This window comes from Fukomys damarensis, unplaced genomic scaffold (assembly GCF_012274545.1).
Source record: "Fukomys damarensis isolate Sample0158 unplaced genomic scaffold, DMR_v1.0_HiC HiC_scaffold_16, whole genome shotgun sequence".
Classification (NCBI taxonomy): domain Eukaryota; kingdom Metazoa; phylum Chordata; class Mammalia; order Rodentia; family Bathyergidae; genus Fukomys; species Fukomys damarensis.
Window position 1 is genome coordinate 65,979,020 of NW_022900928.1, and position 26,897 is coordinate 66,005,916.

General features: G+C 42.4%; 1 protein-coding gene across 1 annotated transcript; it reads right to left on the reverse strand.

Moving 5' to 3' along the window:
• Positions 1–609: 609 nt before the first annotated feature.
• On the reverse strand, positions 610–26,091 carry Jaml (junction adhesion molecule like). The gene is made up of 10 exons (XM_010629357.3): positions 25,868–26,091; positions 21,205–21,267; positions 18,416–18,570; positions 16,862–17,087; positions 12,483–12,595; positions 9,227–9,458; positions 6,701–6,824; positions 4,274–4,334; positions 3,008–3,082; positions 610–1,040 (listed from the first exon to the last, which is right to left on the reverse strand). The coding sequence occupies exons 2-10, from the start codon at positions 21,245–21,247 to the stop codon at positions 948–950; spliced, it is 1,122 nt and encodes a 373-aa protein (XP_010627659.1). The 5' UTR covers positions 21,248–21,267; positions 25,868–26,091; the 3' UTR covers positions 610–947.
• Positions 26,092–26,897: the final 806 nt, after the last annotated feature.

The following is a 26,897-nucleotide window of genomic DNA, read 5'->3' on the forward strand; positions in this document are numbered from 1 at the left end:
CCCAGCACTCTTGGGAGGCTGAGGCAGGCAGATCGCTGTGAGTTCAAGACCAGCCTAAACTACATAGTGAGTTCTAGGTCAGTCTCAACTACATAGTGAGACCCTGTCTCAAAAAAAAAGGAAAGGAGAGCATGGCTACATCCAGGCTGATCCCTAGAAGCTAGAAGACAGAATGCAGAACTAAAGGATCTTTAAGATCAACCTTATCAAGTCTTATGATAATAACTAAAACATATAGGAAAGTCACATTTCAGACCAAAAGTTAAATCAGTGGCTGTCCACTTCAGCAACTTATGAGCATCACTTTTGAAAAAGACAGGCTGTCCCAGAAATTCCAAATCAGAAGGCCTATGGAAAAGCCAGCAAAGAGTCACCAGCACTGCAAAACCCAGCTGGAAGGAAGAAACACTGGGTTCAATCCCACTCTAACATGTTCATCCCCTACCCCTTTCCCAGGATAGAAACCAGCCCTAGCAATTTGCATCAGTGTGCAGCTCTCCCCCAGGAACCTCAGTTTTCCAGGAGTTTCACACTGCAAACTCTCCACGCAAACTCTACTTGCTCCACAGCCAGGTCATAAAAATGGACACTTTCCACATTAAAAATAAACCACATTTATTTAGAGATAATTTATCAAAAGAATCATTTGGCTTGGTTCCTCTTAGCAGTTCATCTACAAGCAAGTGTCCACATGGAGGGTCTGGTCTGATAGAGTGCTTGAGGCCACTCAAAGTGGCTGAGCCCATGTGGCCCCTGTGTTCATTTGGCCTGGTCCTCCACAGCTGTCCAGTCTTCCTGCCAGGCTCCAAACTTCCATCTTCCATTCCTTGACTGAAGCCAAGGATGGCTAGGAGGCAGACATCTGAAGTAACTGGCACAGTGGCTCAGGACACACACACAAGACAGAGTCCCTGCCATGGTAAGATGAAGGGAACTCTTCTTTCTTCTCAAAAAGCTTGGTCTATTTTGGGACTTTCCCAGCTTGTCTTTTTTCCAAGTGGGTTATTTGGATCTGATGTCAGAGAGGTTTGAACTGGGTGCTGTGAGCGAAGAGAAGAAAGACACAAGTACTTGTAAGACAAATACTTGTAAGAAGTAGTGTAAGGCAGATGTGGCTCACTGGCAGAGCACTTGCCTAGCATGGATTCAACCCTCAGCACCAAAAAAAAAGAGAGAGAGAAAGTTCAATAGCAATATCAGCTGCCGCTCACTCCTGTCATGTGCCTGGCTCAATACCAAATCTGACACACATCACCCTGGGGAGACAGGTGTTGTTATTCCCATTGTAAGGACAAGGAAGTAGAGGCTCACAGAGGCTAAGTTACCTGCCTCTAGGTTTCTATCTAGTTGCTACGTCACAGAGTCAGAATTTGGACCCAGGTCCAACTCCAAAGCCTGTGATCTTAACCACCATGTGCAGAGCCTTAGAAAGGGAACTCAGCATCATGCTGACCCTTGGCATCCATAAAGGCAGCTTGGTTCCAGGAACCCTATATGTGCTAAGACCCCTGGGTTCTCAAGTCCCTTATATAAAATGGTATAGCAGTTGCATGCAACCTGCACATATTCTGTATACTTGAAATCATCTCCAGATTACTGATCATACCTAATACAACGTGAATGCTATGCAAATAGGTGTTATCCTATATTGTCTAGGAATAATAGCAAAGGGAAAAATCCATACATGTGCTTTATAAATGCAGTATTTTTCCAAATAATTTCAATCTGTGGTTGGTCAAATCCATAGACACAGAATATGGCCCTGGATATGAGGGCCAATCATACATTCAAGTAAATTTAATAAAGTCAACAACAGAAACAGCAAAAATCAGAGGTTCCTACTCCTTGTGACTCCATCCATCAGAAATCACCTCTGTAACTGAGGTCTCAAGCAAGTGGCCCACATCACATATAACTTGTCACACAGTGTTGAAAAAACCTCGACTAGCCCCGATGACCTCTGAGTGGCCTAGGCCTGGATCTGTTCCAAAGGGACAGAGGTGCTGTTACATCACAAGCACCTGGCACTGCATGTGGGGAAGGGAGCTGTAGAGGACACTGTGACTCCCACACCACCTCCAACGCTGCTGGCACTCCCAGAAGTAGCCACACCAGCCATTCTGTAAGGATCAGAATGAGGCTGGCAGTTCTCTAGGGCATCATGCAGCAACAATGGGTAAAGGATGTAGGGGAAAATGACTCTATTCAACAAGAACTTCAGAGCAGGACTAATGTTTCACTTGGTGGATCGAGGCCAGGTCTCTGATCTTACACTTCCCTGGCAGACTTTCCCCTGCTGCAGTCAGCTGGGAGTCATGTGTCCCCTGTGCTGTACGGCAGGAACAAACACAGCCCATCATTCTATAAGCACAGGGCAGCCTTCCTGAGCCTAGAAGAACACTGCTCCTTCGTGGGCTGAGCACCTACAATTAGTCCACAATGAGCAGTGAGCTACTGCCAACTGACTCCTTTTGTCCATACCCCTACTCACTGTGTGGCCAGGTTCCTTTTGTGGATGCTGTACTTCCCTGGCAGACTACAGAAGTGTGAGCTAAGGAAGAATAGCAGTCAGATTCCATGCTATTCCACCTGCATGGCAATTAGATTATGTGAAAGAATTAATAAGGTACAGAATTAAAAAGCCTACTTTGACCCTTTAATAGAACAAAAAAACAGCCCTTTGCAGTGCAAGATTTGTCCAAGGATCCAAACATATTCTCTTTAATAGGCCTTGTGCTAACAAGGCAAAGACCTCTCCCTACTCCTAATGAAGCCCTATCTTCATCTTTTTCTAGTAATGACTTGAATCCTAAAGACTGGTTGTGAAGGCAAGTTTAATGATACTCTTCTATCCATCAAAGTTTAGTTTCTCCAATTTTCTTACCACTGAGGAAAACCTCAGCCGGAAGCAAAGAGCCTTTCCGGTTGAACTAGCCACACCCACCAAGCTTTCCCAGCTCCTTCTCCTGCCTCTAGATACCCAGCCCAGCTAGGGGTTCATCCTTACCATGGTCATGTAGGTGCTGTCTGGTTTTCCACTTGGTTCTTCTTCCCATGTAGTTATTGAGGAGTAAACATGTTTCTAGAGGAGGAGAAAAACCATACAAAGCCCCTAAAAACTAGGCAAATCTCATACACCAAGAAAAAGTCTGGCTTCCTACTCCCATTCATAGGCATCAGTCACCAAAACCAGTAAATTCAGAGGGTTACTGAGTGTTAGAGAATTATCATCAAAAATGGTCATTCAGTCTTCCATCTTCCTGAAATCAACTCAGCAGCAAAGATTACCAGCCGAAGAATCAAAAGCTGAATATCTTTGTTTCCATGGGCATTGAGTTAGCATCAGCGAACTCTTATCCTGCTAAATCACTTGTACCCTGTGGACATTTCCTTCTAGTTGGATTCATGGCATATTGGCATTAATTAGCAGCTAGTTACCATCCATTGGAAGGTTTATATAGCAGAGACAACCCTCGCTGAACCTCACATCTGTGAGGTTGGTGGCACTTTGTGATTCACAGTCCTGCCACTCTTTGGGAAAGCAATATCATCCAGTGACAAATTTGGAGGCTTCTAAGGAAACCTGCATGATGTTGGGGGTGGGAATTTTACTCTTGGGACAAAAACAGTTCAAAAGATAGAACGGATAGAAAAGATAGAACGGTAGCTATTCAAAAAGGAGGGTTTTTTTTTAAGTTAAAAAGAGAAAGGAAGAGATGGAGAGGGAGGAAAATTAATATATTTCCCAATCCCTATTTATAACTCCATTACAAATGAATCTGGAAGTTCTTCTTGATCAGCTCTTCCTAAAATTCCCTGAATGCTTCATTTTATCCATTTATTCCTCAACTAACCAAGGTATTGTAATTCTCCCTTGTATTTACTCACTGCCCCATGGATTATGAAGCACTTGCTATCTTCATTTTATTTGAGCTTTGTAACAATACAGAGAGACAGTCAGGGCAGATATTTCCCTCCTTATCTTCATTTTGCTGATGAGGCTCAGGGAGGTGGAGGAGCCTTCCTCATTCAAATCTAGCATCCTTTCTGGGACCCACTACCAGGATCTATTGCCCGGGATGGGCCTGGCCCAGCCCACCCTGCCCTACCACATTCATCGGGCCCTTATTGCAGCACTAAAGGCTTCCTGAGTCTCTGACCTATGAGCTGAGACTCACAAAAGGAAGCCCCAGATCCCAGGGAAGCAAGAAGGGTGCCACCCTGCATCTACCCAGTGCTCCCAGGGTAAGAGCGAAAGGCGGAGCTCTCTTACCTCCAGATCAGCCTTCTTCGTGTCCTCCAGAGTTTTCATCAAGGTTGTAGAACATCCCGACCTGCAAGGCATGAAAAGCACATGGAATTAACCAGCTGCCTGTGTTTATTTAAAGGTGCCTTAGGTGGGACCCACATGGCTTTGTGAAGAGAGAGTCCCCTGGGGAGGAGCTACTTCGCTTCTAAGGGAGAGCAAGAAGCTACTAGGCTGAAAAACAGCTTCAGCTTCTCTATGGTCACGCTAACAATTTTATGTCCATAGTAAAAGGTATAATTTTAAGTGACTGAATAGAGAGGGGACATGGGATTTGACTTTATCATCCTTCTTACATTTCTGAGGAGCAGGAAGAGGAGCTGAACCAATAGGGGGCAGCAAGACTCTAGTACCAAGGGCTCCTGGCCTCTCCCAGGCAGGGCTGTGCCCAATTATCCCAACTTTCACCCAGTGGCCCTTTGCCTTTGACTTGACCATTTGCCTTCTACATTTGCTACTAAATGCGCTTTCTTTCTTTTTTTTTTTTTTCTGTCTTGGCCCTTAAGGCAGAGATTTTTAAAAGAGAGTACAAGGAAAAGAAGGAAGGAAGGGAGAGAGGGAAGAAAGTCAGCTAGAAATAAACTTTTTTTTTTCAGTACTAGAGATCGAACCCAGGGCCTTCATGGTGAGTTACATCCCCAGAACTTTTTGTTCTTTAACTTTTAAATACGGTCTGGTTAAGTTGCCTAGGCTGGGCTCAAACTTATGATCCTCCTGCCTAAGCCTTCCAAACTATGGGATTATAAGTATGTGCCCTCACGTCCAGCAGAAACCATATATTTTTGTCTCAAAGTAGAAATATTATATTTTCGGATTGTAAAGTTGTATATCCTCACTGTAAAATAATCAAATAATACAGAGATGTAGAAAGTTGGAAGTTGAAGTTCCCAATAAGCACTTCACCCTCACAGGATCTGCCTTCCTTATCTTAAATATTATGTCACTATTAATAATTTAGGATTATCTGGGCCAGGGATTTAGCTCAGTGGTTCCGCCGCCTGCCTCACAAGCACAAGGTCCTGAGTTTGATCCCTGGTACAAAAAAAAAAAAAAAATTAGAATTATCCTTCCGAGCCTCTCTTAATGGCTTAAGCAAGCTCTCACAAGTGTTTAGCATATGCCCCTAAAGTAAGCATCACATTATTTTCTTTTTATAAAAATGAGGTCATACTATATATTCCATATCACTACCCCTTAGGTATCATTCCATGTCTTTCTATAGAGGCTTGTTAGTATCTCATTGAATGAAATACCCACTTATTGACTCATATCTTTCTGACAGACACTGGCAATGATTCAACTTTCTGATTATAGGTAAACATATTTATGTACACATCTCAGCATGGCAGTCTGATTATTTCTTTAAACTACTGGACGTGGAAATGCCACCCATCATTGTGAAGGAAACAGAGGCCCAGAGGAGGGGAAGTGAGCTGATAATGACATCCACATTGTCTAGCTCTGTGTTCTGTGCTCTTAGCATGCTCAGAGCAAAGACCCTCACAGAGGCCAACCAAGTTCAGGCCAAATCAGAGAGACCTGGGAACCAGAACTGCCAACCTAGCAGCCACAAGTGCTTTCTGTAGAATCTAGATTCCCTTGGGAAAGCTTACCCAAAATCAGTGTTGCAGGACTGACTCAGTGGGAGCTCAGTGGTGGAGTATTTGCCTAGCATGTGTGAGGCCCTGGGTTTGACTCCCGGTACCAAAAAAAAAAAAAAAAAAAAAAGTCAGCATTTCTTAGTTTCACAGGACCCTTTCCGATTAACATGATTTCAAAAAAATTTTTTTTTCACTTGTCAAACCAATATATTTCATCAATACTTGGGTAAACCAACTATTTGGGACTTGCCAACAGCCAAAGAAACTCTAGGACCTATGTCAGAGCATCTGAGCATTTCTGAGACCCTAAGAGAATGACTGATGAAATCAGTCCTTTAAAAACACTTCCCAATGATAATTCATGTGGAACCCTGTCCATTCAAAAAGATTCTCAGAACTAGAATGTAGTCCTTTAAATAAAACCACTGGCAACTCTCAATATCTGAACTTTATACATTATACAGTGTAGCTAATTTAAAAATCAGTTCTCCCAGGTAGTGAATGGTATTATCATTCCTGCATAAGATTTGTTCTTAATTATGCTCCACTTAGACCTCCATTTGTAAAGTTTATATAATACCAAAAGTGAATGAGGGCCATACAAGAATGGCCAAGTCTTTCCAGAGATATCATAAGCAAAAAGGGCAGAGCTACCTGCAGTGACATCTAATGTGATAACCAAAATGATTCCATTTAAAAATGCCCCAGTTAGGCAGTCTCCTCCACTTTGAGTTAGAGGTGGCCCCAGTCCTACACCCCCAGCCTCCCAGCCCAAGGGTGGGGCTGCCTGTACCTCTCATTCCTGTGGGTCTTCTTCACAATCAGTATCAAACCAATGAGCAACAGGAGAGTGATGCAGACAATCCCCACAATGATCACCACATGATTTCCTCCCAGGACCTCAGGTCTAGAGGTTGCTGGGATCACCAGTGTTCGGGAAAGGGGAAAAGAAATGGGAGAGTCTCAGTACTCCAGAAAAGAGCTGAGCATCACATCAGTTCTATGCCAAGTAGCAGTGGCCAAGTCAGGAAGCATAGGGAGAAGGCCAGACTCCAACCAATACTGGGATCAAGGCATCAGAATGAGGACCAAAGTCCCTCCATGTCCATCCCTAAAATATAGATGAAAGTGGGTGGGAACTCACCTACAGGAGAGTTCCCTTCTGCATTAACAATTTTATTTAAAATCTTGGTTTACCAAATGACCTAGAAAGAACAGGGATTTGGGGGAGGCGGGGTGTTGAGCTAGGGTCTCAATATGTAGTTGAGACTGAGCTAAAACTCACTATGTAGCCTAGGCTGGTCTCGAACTCACAGTGATCCTCCTGCCTCAGCCTCCCGAGGGCTGGGATTACAGGTGTGTGCCACCATGCCCGGCAATAACAGGGATTTTAAAGGTTGCTGAATTTTCTATGGGCAAGTGACTGTTTTCAAAAGAATACATGCCACAGCACTCACAATGCCCATGGGGCCTTCAATGTCACTTCTGCCTGCATGGCACTCTTCACTCATCTCCTCTAGTCACCCTATCACCGTTTTTTTTCCCCCAGTACGAGGGATTGAACTCAGAACCTTGCACTTGCAAGGCAGGCGTGGTGCCACTAAGCTAAATCCTCAGTAACTGAGCTAACTCCCCGCTCTAGTCATTCTAAATACATATTTCAAACACTTCCTCAGTGCCACGCGTCACTGCCACAGTGGATGCCAACAAAGACAAATGATGCATGGTCCCTGCCTTTAAGGAGGGAGACAAACATGGCAACAGAAAACCACTGGCTGCTACAAGTGCTACGGCAGATGTCTATATGGGGTACGCAGGGGCAGAGGGAAAAGGAAACCTGATTCTATGCAGGGAAAAGATGAAAATCTGCCACCAAAGGTACTACAATTTAATCTGAGTTTTGAAACATGAGACAACATGGGGAAAGGCAGAGGGGATGTCTGGAGGCCTGACAGGAGGGAGTGACAGGAACCAGAAATAGATCGGTAGGTGTGATGCAAAGGTGCGGTAAGGATTTGGCTGGAGAGATAATGTCAGGAAGGAACATGATCATCTCCAAAAGATCAGCTTTTTTCTGTAAACCCTGGAGAAACAGCTGCAAGACTAAAGCAGACTTGTGGTTTAGAAAGATAGCACTGTCTAAGAATGGTGAGAGGCCCACTGCCTGACAGAGGAAGACAGTTGTTAACTAAGGTGGTGATAAAGTCTGGAAGGAAGATGGCTGCAAAAGTCAGTAGATGAAATGCTGGGGCTTGTTGAACGGTAGAAACAACAGAAAGCAAGAGCCTAAGGAACCATGATGGGAGGTTCCTGAAGAGGAGGATAGCCTGACACCACAGCTCGGGGTGCCAGATAAAAGCAGGGCAGAAGGGAGCCCCACCTGCCTCAGAATGGTGGGTGGAGATAAGAATGGGGGTCTGTGGGTGAGGAACACTCAGAATTGAGTGAACTCCCACAACGGCTCTTCTCTGTGAAGTAGAGGCAAGACTCAGAGAGAAGCACAGAGACAGCGGTTCTCTAAGAAATCTATCTGTCCCACTTCCCTCCAGCTGGGGTCCTTTGCTATTAACAGATATCACCCCCCTAGATTGAACTCTCTGGCCTGAGGTATTGAGGTGGATTCCTTCGTACCCCAGCTACTCCCCTGCCTCCCCCAGCCAACCACAGACAACTGCTGAAGGCCCTGGTGAGAGACAAAGTCCACAGGCCACATCCTGACTGCTAACTTGCACGACGATTTAATTTTAACCCCTCACTTTGTCAACCACTCTCTGTCAACACAATTGAATCTTTATTCTCCTGTATATCACTGATCTTGATGTACATTTCTGGCCAAAATACAGAACCTTCAATCAGAAAACCCCTCCATTTTGGGTTCTGGTGCCATCCTGTTTTCTCTCTGTCCCTTGCTGTCCCTCACCCACTCAGGATCATTTTCCCTTCCACAACACGGTATACATTGAGTCCCATGGTGCCAAGTAAAAATGTCTGTGGGCCTAATTCTGACCAACTGTGAGCTCTTATATCATTATAGCAGTAGATCACACTGGCCCTGAGTAGGATCACAGAAGGGTCACCAAACAGTAACTCCCCTTCCCTCACCCAGCAGCAATGCCAGAAGCAGAGGGAGCAAGCTAGGCAGCTAAGAAGCCAGGCTAAAGGGCACATCACGCTTAGGGTGCTGCAAGCCCAACACTAGCACCTGAGAGGCATGCTTCCTGCCACTATGTGACCCAAGAATCCTTCTGGACTCACTCCAGGCAGGTCCTGGAACAGTTATAGCCCCTCAGCCCTTCCCAACCAAATACCAGACACTTACTTTGAGGCTTGTCTCGGATCACGTGCAGCTCAAGGGTTTTCCTGAACATTAGGCTGCCCAGGTAAATACGACAGGTGTAGTTTCCCTCGTCAGACTCCTTCACTCTCTGGAGCATGATGGCACCATCATTGAGGGTAATGTCCCCCACCAGGTTTACACGGTTCTGGAAGCGACCCTGATACTGGGGATACCTCATAGGCTTGTTATGGTTATAGAGTAAAACAACCTCCTCCTAGAAGAGAAAGGAAAAAAGCATGAGATTTCTAGGACTAGTAGGAAGGAGGTACCAGGAGAATGGGTAGGAAAATCCCAGGACTCACAAGACGCTGTTATACGAAAACAGGAAAAGTATTATCACAGACAGAATGGTGGATAACACAAAGTGTATAAGTATGTGTATCTGTGAAGGATATCACTAAACCATGAGCATTGTTCTAGCAGAAGATAGGGATTTTTTAAAAAGTGAGAATGAAGGTCTTTTAACCAGGTAGGGTGACACAGGCAGATAATCCCAGCTACTTGGGAGGCAGAAAGCAGGAGGATCACAAGTTGGAGACCAGGGTAGGCCTCTTAGGGAGACACTGTCACAAAATAAAATAAAAATTTAGGGCCAGGAATTTAGCTCAGTGGTACCGCCCACCTGCCTCGCAAGTGCAAGGTCCTGAGTTCAGTAAATAAAATAAAATAAAAATTTTAAAAGGGACCAGGGGCAGGGTGTGGTCAGGAGGAGAGCACATGCCTATATTTCTCTGGTGTATATAGACACAAAGGTGTACTTGTGTTCTGGCATTTCCAGTTGGATTTCCACAAGCGCTAGAAACATGTCTAAAATTGAACTCCTAATTGTTCCCCCAAGCTATTCCTTCCAGTCCACTGCAAATGGCAGTACCTTCTTCTAGATGCTTACGTTAAAATTATTTTGAATTCTCTTTCCCGAGCAACTCACATGTAATGGCCTCAGTAGATCCTGTCCCCTCTACCTTCAAACTACACCCTGAATCCAGCCACTTCTCACCTCTCGCATGCCACGATCCTGGTCCAGACCACCACCTCACCTCTCCCCTGGATTCCTCAAGGGAATCCTGTTTACTTATCTCCCTGTTTGCTTCTCACTACAATCTATACTCAGCAAATGAGCCTTTAAAAATGTAAACTACATCATGCTATACTTCTCTCCTCACAATCTTTCAATGGCCTCTTGTTTCCACTGAAAGCACAAGGTTCTACATGATCTGCCCTGGTCCGCTTTCACTCTCTGATTTTGTCTTTACTTGATCTTCCCTCACTAGCCCCAGTCATAAAGACCACCTTGCCACTCCTAAAGTCTTGGCCTCAGGGCCTTTGAACTTGCTACTCCCTTATGACTGAAATTCTCCCCCTTCCTCAGAAAAGCACATAGCTCCCTCCGCTCATTTCCTTCAGACCACTACTCAGACATCACATTGGTATGGCCTCCCTGACTACCTACATGAAACAACAACCACCAAACGCTGCTTTATGGTTCTCTACAGCTCTTACTGCTATTGGATATATTATACATTTATTTCTTCATTATTTTATTGTTTCTATCCTCCATCTTTATTATAAGTCCTCCATCAGGACAGGGGCTGTGACTGTTCATCACATAACAGATGCTTTAAAAAAAAAACAAAAAAACTTGTTGCCGGGCGTGGTGGCGCAGGCCTGTAATCCCAGCACTTGGGAGGTTGAGGCAGGAGGATCTCTGTGAGTTCGAGACCAGCCTGGGCTACATAGTGAGTTCCAGGTCAGTCTCAATGACATAGTGAGACCCTGTCTCAAAAAACCAAAAAAAAAAAAAAAAAAATTGTTAAGTAAATGAGTGCTAGAATTTTTTATGAATGTATGTAGATTTTTTTTAACACTCTTAAGAAAAGGTAATAGATATACATACATAAATGCAAACGGAGAGACCTGATCTCTGCTGTGAATCATTTGATGGATAATATTTAAATGCATGACGAGAGCTGGGTGTGGTGGCACGCACCTGTAATTCCATGTAGGAGGTTGATACAGGAAGATCACAAGTTCAAGCCCAGCCTGGGCAACTTGGTGACTTACCTGTCTCAAAATTTAAAAAATATATAAAAATTTTTTAAGGGTATTATGGCTTGTGTATAGATGCTCCCTGCCAAAGCCTCATGCCTTTTCAGAGGTGGTTGAATCTATAGTGTGTGATTCATGGGGGACTAGGCCCAAGGACACTAGGATTAAGGGCATGCGTGATGCCTGCCCTCAATAGTCTAAAAAGACAAAAGGAGCAGAAAGACACTGTTCAACTCTCCTGTTGCTTTTGCTGTCTTCCACCACCATAAACTGTTTGCCCCTCTGCCACAGTGCCTTGGAGCCAGCCGATTATGAACCGAAATCCTACAAACTGTGTTGGTTGTTGGGTATTTGTCTCAGCAGCAAGAGAAAAGCAACTAAGACAAAGGGCCAAGTGTAGCTCAGCATGAGGGTCCCGAGTTCAATCGCTAGTAGCAAAACAGAGCAAAAAATGACAAATTCTCAGTACCCTTGGGCTCACATATAATTCCCCATATTCTACCACGACACCATCTTCTCTGATCTACTCAAACAGTCTAGAGAACTAAGTGCAAATGATTTTTTTTTTCCAGAAGGATGGCCTGGAACACATTTTACTTTATAAGAGTGAAATCTTTTATGAACTTTGCACCTTAACTTTCGTTACTAAATTACCTAGAACATCCCTCACAATACACTTTGACCCATAAATGCGTCGCCTCATCATGGCTGAGACTACCAGTCTAGTAGGCTAACTTGCTGTCAACCACTTTACAGAGTTCCCATGAAATATGCCACCCCGATCCATCGGAATGGAACTATATTCTTATGCCTGGCCGTAGCTTTCCTATCTAGTCTACAAAAGTTATCCCCCCATTCTCTCATGGCCTCTGCAAAGAGGAGAAGAAGAAAAAAGGAAATCCAAATGCAACAGCTAAGTCGTGTACAAATAGCTTTTATACGTATGATTTTATAGCAGTGTCTTGACAATACTAAAGTTAATCCCCTTTCCTTCCTCCTTCCCCTTCTCCATCATTAGTCATGTACCCAGTAGGAGGGTTGAGATAGAAGACTGTGTCTGTCAGGCTCTGAAGTCCAAGCTCTTGCAAAAGTACCCACTTTGTGGTATCTGGTGACTGATTCTCCCTCCCCTGCCTCTGCCCTGCCACCAGCCAAGGGCTTCTATTACCCAGTGAGGTTTCTTTCTCTTTACCTTGGCATCCTGTCCTGAAGAGAACATCCAGTCTACCTTGGTCACACGTTTCTCTTCTGTGCTCTGGAAATGACATTTCATCAGAGCTGACTCACCCACGTGGACCATGAGCTCTAGGAATAAAATGGCAAACCAAGTCAGGCTAAAGTAAAATATATGGAAATCAAGACTTTCTAAAAGACAAAATGACTAGCCAAAGACCTTCAAGAACAAAAATTACTGGTACTACCTAGCACTGCACATAACCCCTAAATAAAATATCCAGATGATTCTATGAGAACAAAGTACTCAGAGGCTCTTCACTTAAACCAGCATGGCATCTCCAAGGTCAAGAAATACTCTCTGAGGCCGGGAATTTAGCTCAATAGTTCCACTGCTTGCTTCGCAAGCGCAAGGTCCTGAGTTCAATCCCCAGTACCAAAAAAGAACCAAGAAATATCTTCTAGGTGCCTAGAAATACCACATATGAAGTTTCTGTTCCTTCATACTGCAACAAATTCTTTGTAGTCCCCTTCAATTATTTTCTTTCTCCCCCTTTCCAGTATTCCTCCTATATGAACTTCAATCTCTACATCATTTGTATTACAGAAAATATGTTAAGTTTTGAAGCCCCTGCTCTCTAGTCATCAACCTAGATACCCACATCTGTATAGCATAAACAGGAAGTGGAAAGATACAAAACTCTCATTCTTATATTTAACCCACTGGTTCTCCTAACTGAAAATATGAATCATGGGCAATTTTCTTCAAATTATTCTTCTTACATGTTGTCTTAGGCCTTGTTTAAGACCTACTTCTGGCTTCAGTAAAGGTCACAGGACTTCTTGCTAATTAGGACCAGACAACAGACAGCTTTCTCCGCAATTTCTCTTACTGCTTTAATCCTATTCCCCCTCCCATGTGCCTCCCTTCCCCTGCTTCTGGCTCTCCAACTCCTGGGTCTCGCTCCTGCCTGCTGGTATAAACAGCTGCCCCCACCATGTTTACTGCAAAAATCATTCCAAAAGGTCCCTGAAAAGAAAACAAGTACAAGGACATTTCTGATTTTTCCGTAACACCCTGCACAAATCAATCACAAAGTTAATTGAGAGAGGAAAGGAGGGTGGGTATACAGGGAAACACAGCTTAAGTTTTAACCAGATAGAGTTCCTTAAATGCAGCACATAAGCCAATCTTCCATCAGAACGCTTTCCCTGGGAGAATATGAGATTCCTGCCCAGCAGATGTATACAATGGAAAGAAAGCCAAAAAAATCTAAACTCCAAAGTCAATGGAGGGAATTATTTTAAAAGCAATGAAAATTTGCTTCAAAGAATACTGGTAGGGAAAGAACCTCCATCTGAGCCCATCTATGCATAGGGAACTGAACTGTATTTTTAAATGCATTAATAATAACAGTATTCTGAGTATTTTTAATGCACCAAATATGTGCTGAACACTTTATATGTAGTTTTCAGTCATTAATATATATATGCATGTATATAATATGTATATACTTTTATTGGCAGGGATTAATGCATATGTGTGTATTAACTGCATATATATATACACCGTATGTGTGTGTGTGTATAATTTGATTGGGAGACATTAAACCTAGGACCTCACTCATGTTAGCTCTACCCCTAAACTACATCTAGCCCTAGCTATTACAACATTTTGAGGTATATACTATATCACGATCCCTTTTTACAGAGATCCCAAAGTCATATAGCCACTAAAAACAGAGCTAGCACACAACCCAAGGTCTGAGTGAAAACAAAGCCTAAATTCTCTCATGTACCATGTTGTATATAAATAGAAGAATGAACCAGACATGGTAGCACATGCCTATAATTCCAGCACTCTGAGGGGCTGAGGCAGGAGGTTTGAAAATTTGAGCCCAACCTGGACAATTTAGTCACTTAATGAAACCTTGGTTCAAACCCCAGTACTGAAAAAAAATAATAATAATAAATAGAAGTTTCCAGAGCATGAGAAAAAGTATTTCTAAAATCTATACTGTTTAAAATAAGTATAAAAGAAGTGAATAGTAGCATCATAGAAAAATTGCAAACTGAGGGCAAACTTTGTAGAGAAAATTATAAATGACTTTCTACATGCTTCCATAAAGCAATTATACAACTTTCCACACTGAGCCCAGAATTGTTAGGGGCTGGATCTGTTCCCACTCTGGCTGGAGAGGAAAAATAAATGCAAGTTCCCTAACAGGCACTGGGAAATTCTGAGTACTCCTGGTCTATTTCCATGGCTTCTTTAGCTGTTGACATTGTTTACCATTGGTTCCCTCTATGCCTCTCCTGAGCAAAGGGGATATCCATTTTGTAGGCTATGGTTGAACAGACAAGTGCTCAGGCATGGCATTAGGGCACAAAGGCATAAAAAGGAAGCAGAGAGAGAGAATCCTTGGCAAATACAAGCATCTGACTTGCTTCTTCTCATGGGAACCACAGCTTTGGACTTAAGAGGAAAAAAAAAAAGAGAAGAAACAGGGAAAATGAGGAGAGTTGCCAAAGGCTACCTGCTACAACTGCATTTCTTAGAAATCAGATTCAAGTGAACACGACTAACTAAAAAACTTCATTTATCATAAAGTTATATCGCTACTTACTCTGTACCAGGCACTATGCCCAGAGCTGATCAGAGACAAAAAGCACAGACCCAAGCAAGCAGAAGACACAGCTGAATGTGCGGTGAGTGCCACGAAGGAGGAAGGCAGGGTGCTTCAGAGGAGCTCCTTGGGAGAGCTGAGGGGCTAAGCACCTACGCGGGCTGTGGGGAGCAGTGCCCCAGATTCCAGCTCCCTAACTAGACAGCAAGCTTCCCTGAGAACAGAGACTATTCCTTCCGTTCCACACTAGAGAATGCATCTAACTCTAACATTCAAACATTTTTTACTTACATATTCTTGTTTGGAAACATTTACAGCAATACAGTAAACTTTAGAGACATTGGATGTTATTAGTTTGGATATCATTAAGTTATATAAAAGATATATGTGGAAATTGTTTGTAGGATGAAAGATTTCAGAACATTAGTGGAACGAGTAGCATCAGGTGATGCATCAGCGGCGATGTATTTCATTCCACCTAGAATTTTACCATCTCTAAATAAGAAATGATCCTTGTTAACTAAAATTACCCTTCATGTTCTAGGGCAGTGATGGCAAACCCTTTAGAGATCAAGTGCCCAAACTGTAACCCCAAACCCACTTATTTATTGTAGTGCCAACACAGCAATTAAACCCAAATACTAAGTTTTTAGTTTAGAAAAAAACAACTCATATATTAACATCTTTTGTCTTAAAAGAAAAACACAATATATGTGCCATAGGTTCACCATCACTGTTTTAGGGGAAGGATTTATCACCAACTTTCCTCCTCTTGGTTGACTCTCTCCACCCTTTGCTTCAGAGACCAGGCAGACAGCTAGCTCTCTTGTTTGCAATACTTGTCCTGAGGTTTTTGTGCAGTCAAATGCTCTACCCCTGAGCTACGCTCCCACTTCTGAGATTTTTCTGGAAGTATAATGCTTCCTTCTAGTTAAAATCACAGCTACGTTCCTTTCAACGAATACTTGGTCAAAGAGGAAGGAGCCAAGGCTACGTGTCACCATGACTCAGGCTCCCTCAGCTCATACTCTCGCTTTCAGACTGTTATAAAGCAGTAGAATCTTTTCTTCAAACAAAATCTGAACAAGGAGCCCAGTTAAACAACAGACAGGAAAACAGAAAAAAGAAAGGACTGGTGTTGCAATGGCAACGGAAGGCTGGGGTCCTATCTGAGTAGGTCTTCTACAGATTCCTACTCTGTTCCAGCATTTGGGGCTATTTGAGATTCCTTGGAGCTTAAAGTTTCTCAAAAGGGACAATTTTAAAACCACAGATATATTGGAGCTGCTTCCTCCATTTGAAAATGGGGAAATGAGGTACAAAGAAGTTAGAGGGATCTGTTGACATTTTTTTATAACCCAGACCATCTACCATAGGTACAATAATACATGAATATGGAACAATGTGGATAACTGATGAGAAGTACCAGAGTACAGTAAAAAAGAACTTAGAATTTGTTGGAGGTACCACAGTCTCACTACCAGCAAGCCACTGAATAAACATTTAGCCTCAATTAAGCCCCATCACCTCTCTAAGCCTCAATTACCTTCCTCTAAAAAATGGAAAGAACAGTATGTCTTTCACACTTTTTTTTTGAGAAGGAAATACATTTGTAACAGTAATTATTGTAATTTTTATTTAATAAAATAATCATCATTTATTGAAGACTCACCCTGTGGTGAGTACTCAGCACCAAGGCTGATTTGCTCAACAAACTCTCTGCCCCTGCCTCCTGCACACTGAATCTCTTGCCCCTTGGTTCCTCTCCTACCTCTGGGATCCTCTGGTAGCACATGCAGCACCATGGCTTTTTTAAACACCTTGCCCTCCTTTTCAGGGTAGATCTCACAGGTGTAGATTCCCCGATCAGCCTCTTGCACATCTTGGAGCAGCAGAGAACCATCACTGTGTGAGACATCCCCTACCAAGTGGGAACGGTTCTGAAAGCGCCCAATGGGCACGCTCATGTTGGCGTAATAGTATAACACGTATTCATCCTGGAGGGCAGCACAACAAAAGAGAAGCCAATCTGAGTCTGGATTCAAAAGGCCCAGTTAAGTGGAGGCAGCATAGTCATCCCCGTTATCATCATCATCATTATCGTCACAAAAATAATAATACCCAGTTCATAATAATCATATCCAGTTAATAACAATAATGTGCCAGGCAACTTTCTAGCCTGCACAAGGTGCTGTGACTCATTTTCTACAAAGACAAGTGGAGAAATTGGGTGTGTACATGTCTATTTCTTATAATTTAAGGAAAAACGTTACATCCACTCTGAAGATCACTCTGGGGATTCAAAAATCACAATTTGTAGAAATCATCTCTCATTTTCACCCAGTGTCTTGCCACGGCCGGCAGATTCGATGGCATTCAAATGCATGATCTAATCCCTCCAGCCTAGTGGGCTGGTGTTCCCGGAATGCACAGCCACTCCTCATCTCTGCCCTCCTCCAGCCAGCACATCATAACACAAAAGAAGGTGTCATCAACAGGAAATGGTTACAGACTGGGAGGGGCGAGCCCTGGGGAATTCTTATTTCTGCTTACACCATAGCCATCCCCTCATAATGGTAAGTAGCAACGAGAATTTGACTGACATTAGCATTACAGAGATACCAATAAATACGTTCTGAGCTACAAAAACAATATTTCATTTGTAAATGTTGGGATTTTATTGCTAGTAACAAACTACTCAGGACAGATTTCACAAATGATCCTGATATCCAAGTGTTTCCACAGAATCTCTGATAAGGCTTAATACTTTGGTTTCTTACTCTGAAGAGCTCCATGAGAGACGCTCACCCAGCCATGCTGCACCTGCTAATCCCAACATTTCAAGTAGATGCAAAGGAGAAAAGGATGATTCCCGGAGAAGCAGAATGTGGACAGAATCTTCTACCCTACTCGCAACACACAAAATAATGGTGGCATTGTTCTTCTGCCTACCTCCTTACTCTTCTGTCTAGACCACAGGAATTACCCCTCTCACCCACCTTCTCTTTTCTACAAAGGGCAAGAGATGAAAAAAATGGGAAGAACTTCATGCGCATGTCTTATATGGGCCGCTCGATTACCTGAAATGTAAGTGTTGCCATTATTATAATTACTTTTCAGGAAGTTGGAACTCAGTAAAGTTGGATAATAGTCTCTGCTGACTGCACAGCCAGGTGGTTGCTCCAGAAGGAGGCCCAGTTCTTACGCTCACTAAGCTCTTGAAAAACCATCTCATGGTACCCAAAGGCAGATTTTCCCTATACCCACCCCACTCTGACACCATTAGCCAACGGTTCTACTACACAGTGAAGTGTCCTTCTCATACCTTGACATGCTGTCCTGATGAGTGTATCCAGTCTACCTTGGTCACACTTTTTCCTTTGGTGCTCTGGATAACACATCCCAGCAGAGCTGAATCACCTACGTGGACTGTTAGCTCAGGGTAAAAAGCAGTCAAGTCATTGAGGCCCAAGGAATAATCTAAAGTAATCAAAGGCAAGAACACACAGCATTTAGACAAATACCCTCAACTGCAAAAAGCACTAAGTATTGTACACCTCCCCTTGATGATATGACATAGACCAAGCACTCAGAGGCCCCTCACTAAAACCAGCATGGCATCAATAAGGGTAGGAGAAATATCCTCTGATCATCTGTGAGGCTCAAGTTTGAAGAGTTCTGAAATCTTTATACTGCAGTAAGTGCTATTCAGTTTTGCTCCTTTCTCCTAGAGTCTCTTCCTCTTTCTGAGAGTTCCTCTTTCTAACTTTCTAAAGAAAGAAAGGAAACCCTGAAATCCTCCTTTCTGATTATCAACTGAGACACCCACATCCTCTTACCATAAACATGAAATGGAATGTTTCTTGTTCTTAGATTTTCCACTGGTTTCCTATCTGAATGGCCAACTCATCAGTATTTTTGGTTTTCTTCCTCTTCTCCCTCTCTTTAGATCCTTCACAAAAGTTTATGTTTGCATTTGCTGGCTGATTTTGGATGTAGTGCAAGTGCTCGTAGGTAGGTCAAAGCAGAGCACAGCCTTATTCCCTCTTTGTGTTTGCCCTTCCCCTGCCCCCCACCACGCCATTTTTGCCGCCGACCCTGGCTTTGCAGCCTTCAGGCTTTTGCACACATGGACCACCCCCTCCCACTATCTGAATGTTGCTCAAGGAATTTCAATAGTGAAAAAACCAAACCATTACACTAGATATTTCTGTTTTCATAAGATACACTCTGTGCAGAGAAAACAAAATCAAGAGAGACAAATTTAGAAGCTGCCCAATTCATATCAAAGAAGAGCCAAGAGAACACATATGGGAATGAACAGAATATGTGCCAGTCTTTTCATCCAAGCTGTTTCCCTGAGAGAAGAGAGCTAACTTCCTGCCCAACAGCAGGTTCACACAGTAGGGAGCACAGAAAAGAAAACATGAACTCCAAAACCTTTGCAGGGAGTTATTTTGAAAGAAATCAAAATTAGCTCCAACAACAACTTGGAATTTTCCAGAGGAAAATTTGAGCAGTTGTATGTTTGGCTGAAGGCACAAGTGAATTTCATTTAATATTAAGAACAATGCCTGTAAAAAATGAGAACCAAGACCTGCCATGCAAAGGTACAAGATCCCAATAATGAATGTAACTGTACTGTATACTAAAATGTACCAATAAACTCAATGAAGAAAAAAAAAAGAATAATGCCTGTAGAATAAAATGAAGGACTGTCAGGAAGCAATGACAGCAATCAAAGCAAAGAGAAACTGAGATCTGAACCTCTGAAGGATAATCTTGGCAGAGAAGTGGCTAAAGAATATGAGACATTCTACAGAGAAGGAAAACTTCTCCTTGAAGACATGATATGCCTGTAGAATAAAATGAAGGACTGTCAGGAAGCAATGACAGCAATCAAAGCAAAGAGAAACAGATCTGAAGCTCTGAAGGATAATCTTGGCACAGAAGTGGCTAAAGAATATGAGACATTCTACAGAGAAGGAAAACTTCTCCTTGAAGACATGCAAAACTCCATAGATGTTATATTGAAAACTTCCTGGATGGAAGGGCAAAACTCTGAAGGCTGCTTCACAGGTCTCTGTGGAATATTTAAACTTCCTCTGAGATAGCTACAACTGTGCTTCTGTGAAAAAAAATTTTCATGTGTGTGTGTGTGTGTGTGTGTGTATTAAATGTGTGCACATTCCATATTGCTGAACTTCAATTAATGGCAGCATATTTTTGTACTTTCCTGAGTCAGTGTTTAGTTCATTGTCCACAGTTCCAAAAATAACAGTAAAAAGAAAAATAAAAGGCTATGAGAACAAAGCACTTAATTAATTTCTTCTTCTAGCAGAGCTGTATCCGTGGAGTAAGGAGAAAGACAGGGAGAAAAGGAGAATTTTAAAAATTAGAAAGAAGTGGTGGGCCGGGGATTTATCTCAGTGGTGCGGCCATCTGCCTTGCAAGCACAAGGTCCTAAGTTCGATCCCCAGTACCAAAAAAAAAAAAAAAAGAAAGAAAGAAGTGGTGATGAGACGCAGGAAGCAGCCCTGAGCACGTGCACAAGGTACATATGCAGGAGACTCCAACCTGATCTGAGAAGACCAGAGTAGACTTTACAGAAGAAAGTAGAGCCTCAGAGATCTCCTCAGAGGAGATGAAGCGAGGGACTGAAGGGAGGGAAGCAGGGAAGGTTCCAGGCAAAGGAAACCACCACAAATTAGGAAAGAGCTCAGTGCACAAGAGAACTAGCAAGGCTAAAGCATGAAAGCAGTAAAGGGATTCTGGGCCTATCTTTGGTAATATAGCTCCAGATCTGAGAGTAGCTGTGATTTTAAAGGCAACAATTTCAAGTGCAGGAATGCCATGGAGGAAGCTCTCTTAAAGCACACAAGAAAGTCGGTAAGGATCTGAAGATATTCTGTGTCTGACAGAAACAGAGAAAGTTTCCCCTCTCCAAGTAAGTGGGCATCTGCTTCTGAAACACCATCAAGTTACAGGTTATGTCTCCATCCTCCACAAACCAAAGGGAACTGAAAATACATAAAGCTGCCTTTTAAAAATGCATGAGACTTATGAGAAATGAAGAAATGAAATACAATTCTCCAAGCCTTATCTTCCACTTACCCAGTAACACTGGCATCAGGATGAACGTCAGTGGACAAAACATGCTGCTCAAAACTTTTCAATCTTAAAAGGAAAAAAAATGAGAAAAATCATATAAATAGGACTTCGTTCACTTAACATGCCAATATGGTGCCTGTGGGCCAGCCTGTCCAAGGTGCTGGGACACGGCCCGGCACCTGAAGGACAAGGTTCCAGCTCCACCAAAGTGTACTGCGGGGAGGATGGGCAAAAATAAGCAAATGAATGAATCAGAAAATACCAGATGCCGATAAGTGTTACAATGAAACAAAACACAGTGATGTTTACAAAATCACTGGGGGGCTGCTTTAGATTGGTCATAGGGGCAGATTACATGAGAGTTGCTTTTCAAGAGAAAAAGAAAAACAAAGGATTGTAGGATGCTCTTGAGATGACAACCACAGAGATTCCACAACCTTGAGTGTTTCACACAAACATAAAGTCAGAAGATACTCAGCCTGACACTTTTACCTACCTTTCCAACTAAATCAAAATTGTTTTTTTTTTTTTAAACGTATGAAGAAAGTTCAGCCCATGTGGGAGAAGAGATTAAAAATAAGGGGAAATTTTAAACTCAGTTAAGTATCATCCAAACTTAGGACAAAAGGAAGCCAAATGAAAGGCTGATGGTGACCCCCCGCTTTTTTTTTACTTTGTCAAGGCAGAGCAGTGTGGGTAGAATTGAAAATTGGGCAAAAGTCTTTCTCCAACATCTGTGTTGTCACGTGGTATTAATTTCACTGCATTCATCAGCTTCTGAAAAGGGACTCATTGTTCTACCCAAGGCCCCAGTTTTATTTGCTGAACAGTAGATTTTTTTTTGGTTTTGTTTTTTTTTTTTTTTTGGTTTTTTGAGACAGGGTCTCACTATGTAGTCGAGACTGACCTGAAACTCACTATGTAGCCCAGGCTGATCTCGAACTCACAGCGATCCTCCTGTCTCAGCCTCCCAAGGCTGGGATTACAGGCGTGAGCCACCACGCCCGGCTGAACAGTAGAATCTTAACACCAAGGAGTTACAATTCAACCAGGCTTGTGTTCTCACTACTGTGCCTGACCTCAGCCATCCTACACTCCTAGCCACTCTGCTGCTAGAGAAACTCCACTTCAAAATTAACTAAGAGGAAAGACCTCTGTAGTCCATTAACAGCAAGTTACTTCACCTGGCTGTGCTGGCACATCTGTCACATATGATGACTATTTTCACTTGTAAAACGTGATTGCCTAAGAGATTCCTTACCTCTGTCATAATCAACAAAGACCTCCACCTGGAAAATCAGGTCAACCTGTTCAAGAAATTTCCTTCCCCAGATCCCACGTGACCTTACTGGACCTCAGCTTGCTCTCCTAGAACAGCAATAATGACACAAAGATCAAATCTGGAAATGTGGATAACAGTGCTTTGGAAATACAGAAAGTATTACCATAGAAGACCCTATTGTCTATAACCCAAGAGTCTGAAAGAAAACAGTTTGTAGCATTAGGGAAGAGTCCAGAGGCTGAGTTTTAACCTGCATAAGAACGGCAAATGATCAATCAGAATGAACTGGAAGCTTAAGTTTCCATTTTGAACCTCACTGTAACAAGATGGACTGAAATTAACCTGACCCATATATACCAGGAGCTCCCCAAGCAGAAGCACCTCTCCTGAAAACAGATTTCTCAAGCTAGTTGAAACTCTGTTCCTACTCCAAGGGTGCGCTGCCATCACACATACGTGGATGAGGGTCACAAAGGGCTTCCTTTATTGCGTGCCCTAACTTTAGTTTTTCACATCCAGATATTTGAAATCCCTGTTGCCTTCAGGAAGAACCCTTCTCCCAGGGAGCTGGTTGTGCTCCCTCCTCTGCCCAGCAAACAGTACTCAGCACTTAAACATTCTCCAGCACCAGACCATTCACATAAAGGAGTAAAGGTTGACTGACATATTTCTCACCCACTCCTACTCTGGTCTGTATTAATAAGGGAGAACCATAGCTACTTGTTTGTATCTGTGCCCCATTCCTGGGAAGCAAGACCTACAAAGTGCTTGACACACACTGGATAGATACTTACAGCTGCCAGCACGTCTATTACAGTGAAATGAGCTTCAAGGTATCCTGCAACCCTGCCTCAGGAGAAAGGCAGTGACTCAAAGTGAATGAATCTAGTCACCAAGCCCACTAAACCCAGCTATCTCAGAGCCACACCCAGACGCTTTCAAACATATTCTAGGAAAGGTGCAAACAATCTGATGAATAGAAATGGGCATTTCTAGCCCTTGCATCATGAAAGCCCTGCATTAATGGAAAAGTAATGATTTTAGCAAAAACAGCGTTGAATTGGACTTTTAAAAATATTATTTTCCGGGCTCAGACCTTCCACTAGCCCTTTGATCTCTGGGAGGATCACTCCATCTCCTTGGTCTTCATATGTCCACATCACCCACTAATGTTGTAGCCATCACTAAGTATACGCCATTAAGTGTGCACGATATGAAATAACCTCATGATACGTTTCTTAAAATATATCATACTCCAGGTAAGTGACACATACACCAGGCGTGGTGGCACGTGCCTGTAACCCTAGCACTCGGGAGGCTGAGGCAGTAGGATCACCATGAGTTTGCGGCCAGCCTAGAATACACAGTGAGGAGTGGAACACGGCCAACCTGAACCATATACCAACACCCTATCTCCAAAAGAAAAAAGTGACACATATATACATATACGTGAGTATAAAACTTTCTGAATATTTCTCAACTAACTAGGAAATTTGAACTTGACTCAAGTGTCCTTGGTAAACATCCAAGGTATCATGAACTTGGCTGACAAGTAGTGACTAAGTATTTCCATGCACTTTGCATGATTCTGGGACTTCTATTGTACACTGTTGTTGACTGAAATGTCATTTGGTGCATGACCATGTATATTTTGTTCTACATTTATAACATACTGAATACAAAAATTACAAATTTCATATATGTGATATATATAAAGTGAATCTCAGTTTTTAAATATCCAAGCATTTAAAAGCACCTTAAGCCCTGGTAATGTAGCACAGTGGTGCTGCCACCTGCCTCACAAGTGGCAAGGCCCCGAGTTTGATCCCCAGTACCGAAAAAAAAAAAAATCAAAAGCACGTTCAGCACCTTGGTAACAGACACCATTTAAACTCTCAACCCCACCCTGCTTTCTTTTCTTTCCAAAATAATTTATATCCTCATCAGATATTTTTGAGATAATTCTGCATAGTAAATTATCTCATATATTGGCCAAGCATTTTGACTTAAGCTTATAACCCTTTTACAAGATAGGTTTTTTTGTTGTTGTTTTTTTGTTTTGTTTTGCTTTGGTACCAGGGCTCGAACTCAGGCCCTTGCACTTGTGAGGCAGGCACCAGAACCACTGAGCTAAATCCCTGGCCCCATGGCCCTTTTACAATATAACAACTCTTGACAAAAATCTATTACTCTTGAGGTATGGGTGTAATATCAAGATCTCCTTTCCTATTATTAATAGTGTAGGGTGGTGGTGGCAAACTACGGCATTTGTGCCACAACAGGCTGTTTGTATCATTGAGAGCTCTAAAGGCTTCACCACCACTGGTGTAGGGGAATTAATATCATTGCCATAATAAAAAGCTTTCTGAAGAGAGATTCTCAATGAGACAACCACACAGGAGGCAAAAATAACCCCTAAATATTACAATAGTATGATATTTCATGACAAAATGAAGGAGAGGCGCTCTCAAATTGTTTGCCCCTAGTAAGGACAATTGACCACCAGCTACCGAGAAAACAGCTACACACTGCCTTCCCTCTCTTGTGCCCACTCCCCATGACACTAAGTCAAATCGGCCTCCCTCCATATTCCTACATACCTCTGGGTGTTAGATGTTTATAAGCGCACAAGTCCACATAACGACCCTGAAAAATGGACCTCTCAAAATGTGCCTCATTTCCCTTAAGTCTATGCAACACAGCCTGGAAGGTTGCATGGCTTCTGTAACACAAACTACGTTACCTCACCCAATTTTCTACTTGAATTATATCATCATGTTCTCTGTTTCCTGCAGCAGTCCAGAATATATCTAAACCAGGCTGCATCAATCTTTCTTAGTGTATGACTAAGGCCAATAGCCTAGCTGTCTGGGTCGATCTGAGTTCCTGCCTCCAGAAGTTTAAATATTGGCTTGACTAGAATGAAAGGAAAACAACCATGTTGGAAAGAGTCCTGCCATACTCCCAAGGATAGCCACTCACATGGTTCTTCCTAAAGCAACTTAAAAGCTGAAGCCTCATTATCTTCTCATTTGCTTTTCTTATCCCCCTAACTTGAAGTGCTGGGGATTAAACCCAGGGTTTTGCACATACTAGGCAAGTGCTCTGTCACTGAGCTACACCCTAGCCCTTTGTTTATTCTTTTATCACAAACAAGTCTTATTTCTCCTTTCTCTGAGGATCATAACATAAATTACACTACAGAAACTAAAATCCACTCAATTGGTCTTCCTTACAACAGTCACCCTGAAGAAAATGAGACTTCTGCCACTGGCTTCTCATTCTAAAAGGTTGGCAAATAAGCCAACCTTTCTCTGAGTAAGAACCAGTCTTCTTCTAAGAAAAGTTCAAAAAATGCTCGTGAAATACAAAACCATGGCTTACCCAGGACGAAGGCACTCTGGAGAAGCAATGCACCAAGATCTCCTGCAACTGTTTCCACACTCAACTGAAGATCTTCTATCAGCACACTGCGTCAGCCTCAAAGCAACCACATGCATGTGTACATTCGTGCCTTTGGAGGTAGCTGCAGAGACACAAACAGGAACCACTAAATCGAGGTTCTTGTTTCAGCCATCTGGCCCATTACTCAATTTTTGTTTATGTTTTCATTTCATTAAAAACAAAGTGCTGTGATAGCATCCAAAAAAATTAAATACCTAGGAATCAATCTAATGAAGGAATTAAAAGACCTCTACATTGAAAACTACAAAAAATGAGAACCAAGACCTGTCATGTAGAGGTACAAGATCCCAACAATGAATGTAACTGTACTGTATCCCTAAAATGTACCAATAAACTCAATCAAAGCTGGGGGGAAAAAAAGAAAACTACAGTATTCTGAAAAAGGAGATTGAAGAGGATATCAGAAAATAGAAAGATAATTCCTTGTTCTTGGATAGAAAGAACCAATAAAGTGAAAATGGCCATACTCCCAAAATTGTTATACAGATTCAATGCTAACCCAATCAAAATTCCAACAACATATCTCACAGAATTAGAAAAAACAATCCTAAAATTTATTTGGAACCAGAAGAAACCTAGAATAGCAAAGACAATTCTGGGCAATAAAGGCAAAACGGGGTATCATAATCCCTGACGTTAAATTATACTATAAAGTTATGGTGATAAAAACAGCATGGTACTGGCAAAAGAACAGACCTAAGGATCAATGGAACAGATTGGAGGATGCAGAAACAACTCCAGAAATATTCAACCATCTTATCTTTGACAAAGGAGCCAAACACCCTCACTGGAAGAAAGAGCCTCTTTACTAACTGGTGCTAGAAAAACTGGCTTTCCACATGCCAAAGATTGAAATAAGACCCATATCTTTCACCACACACTAAACTAAATCTGCTTTAAATCTGAAATGAATCAAAGATCTAAATGTTAAAACAGAAACACTGAACCT

Excerpts from the sequence above, each read along its gene's own strand:
- Jaml (XM_010629357.3), bottom strand. The coding sequence starts at position 21,247 with ATGTTTTGTCCACTGACGTTCATCCTGATGCCAGTGTTACTGG. Across the intron at positions 12,596-16,861 it reads GCTACCAGAGGATCCCAGAG|AGCTCATGGTCCACGTGGGT; the intron begins GTAGGAGAGGAA and ends TTTTATTCCTAG. Across the intron at positions 6,825-9,226 it reads GATCCGAGACAAGCCTCAAA|CAACCTCTAGACCTGAGGTC; the intron begins GTAAGTGTCTGG and ends TGGTGATCCCAG.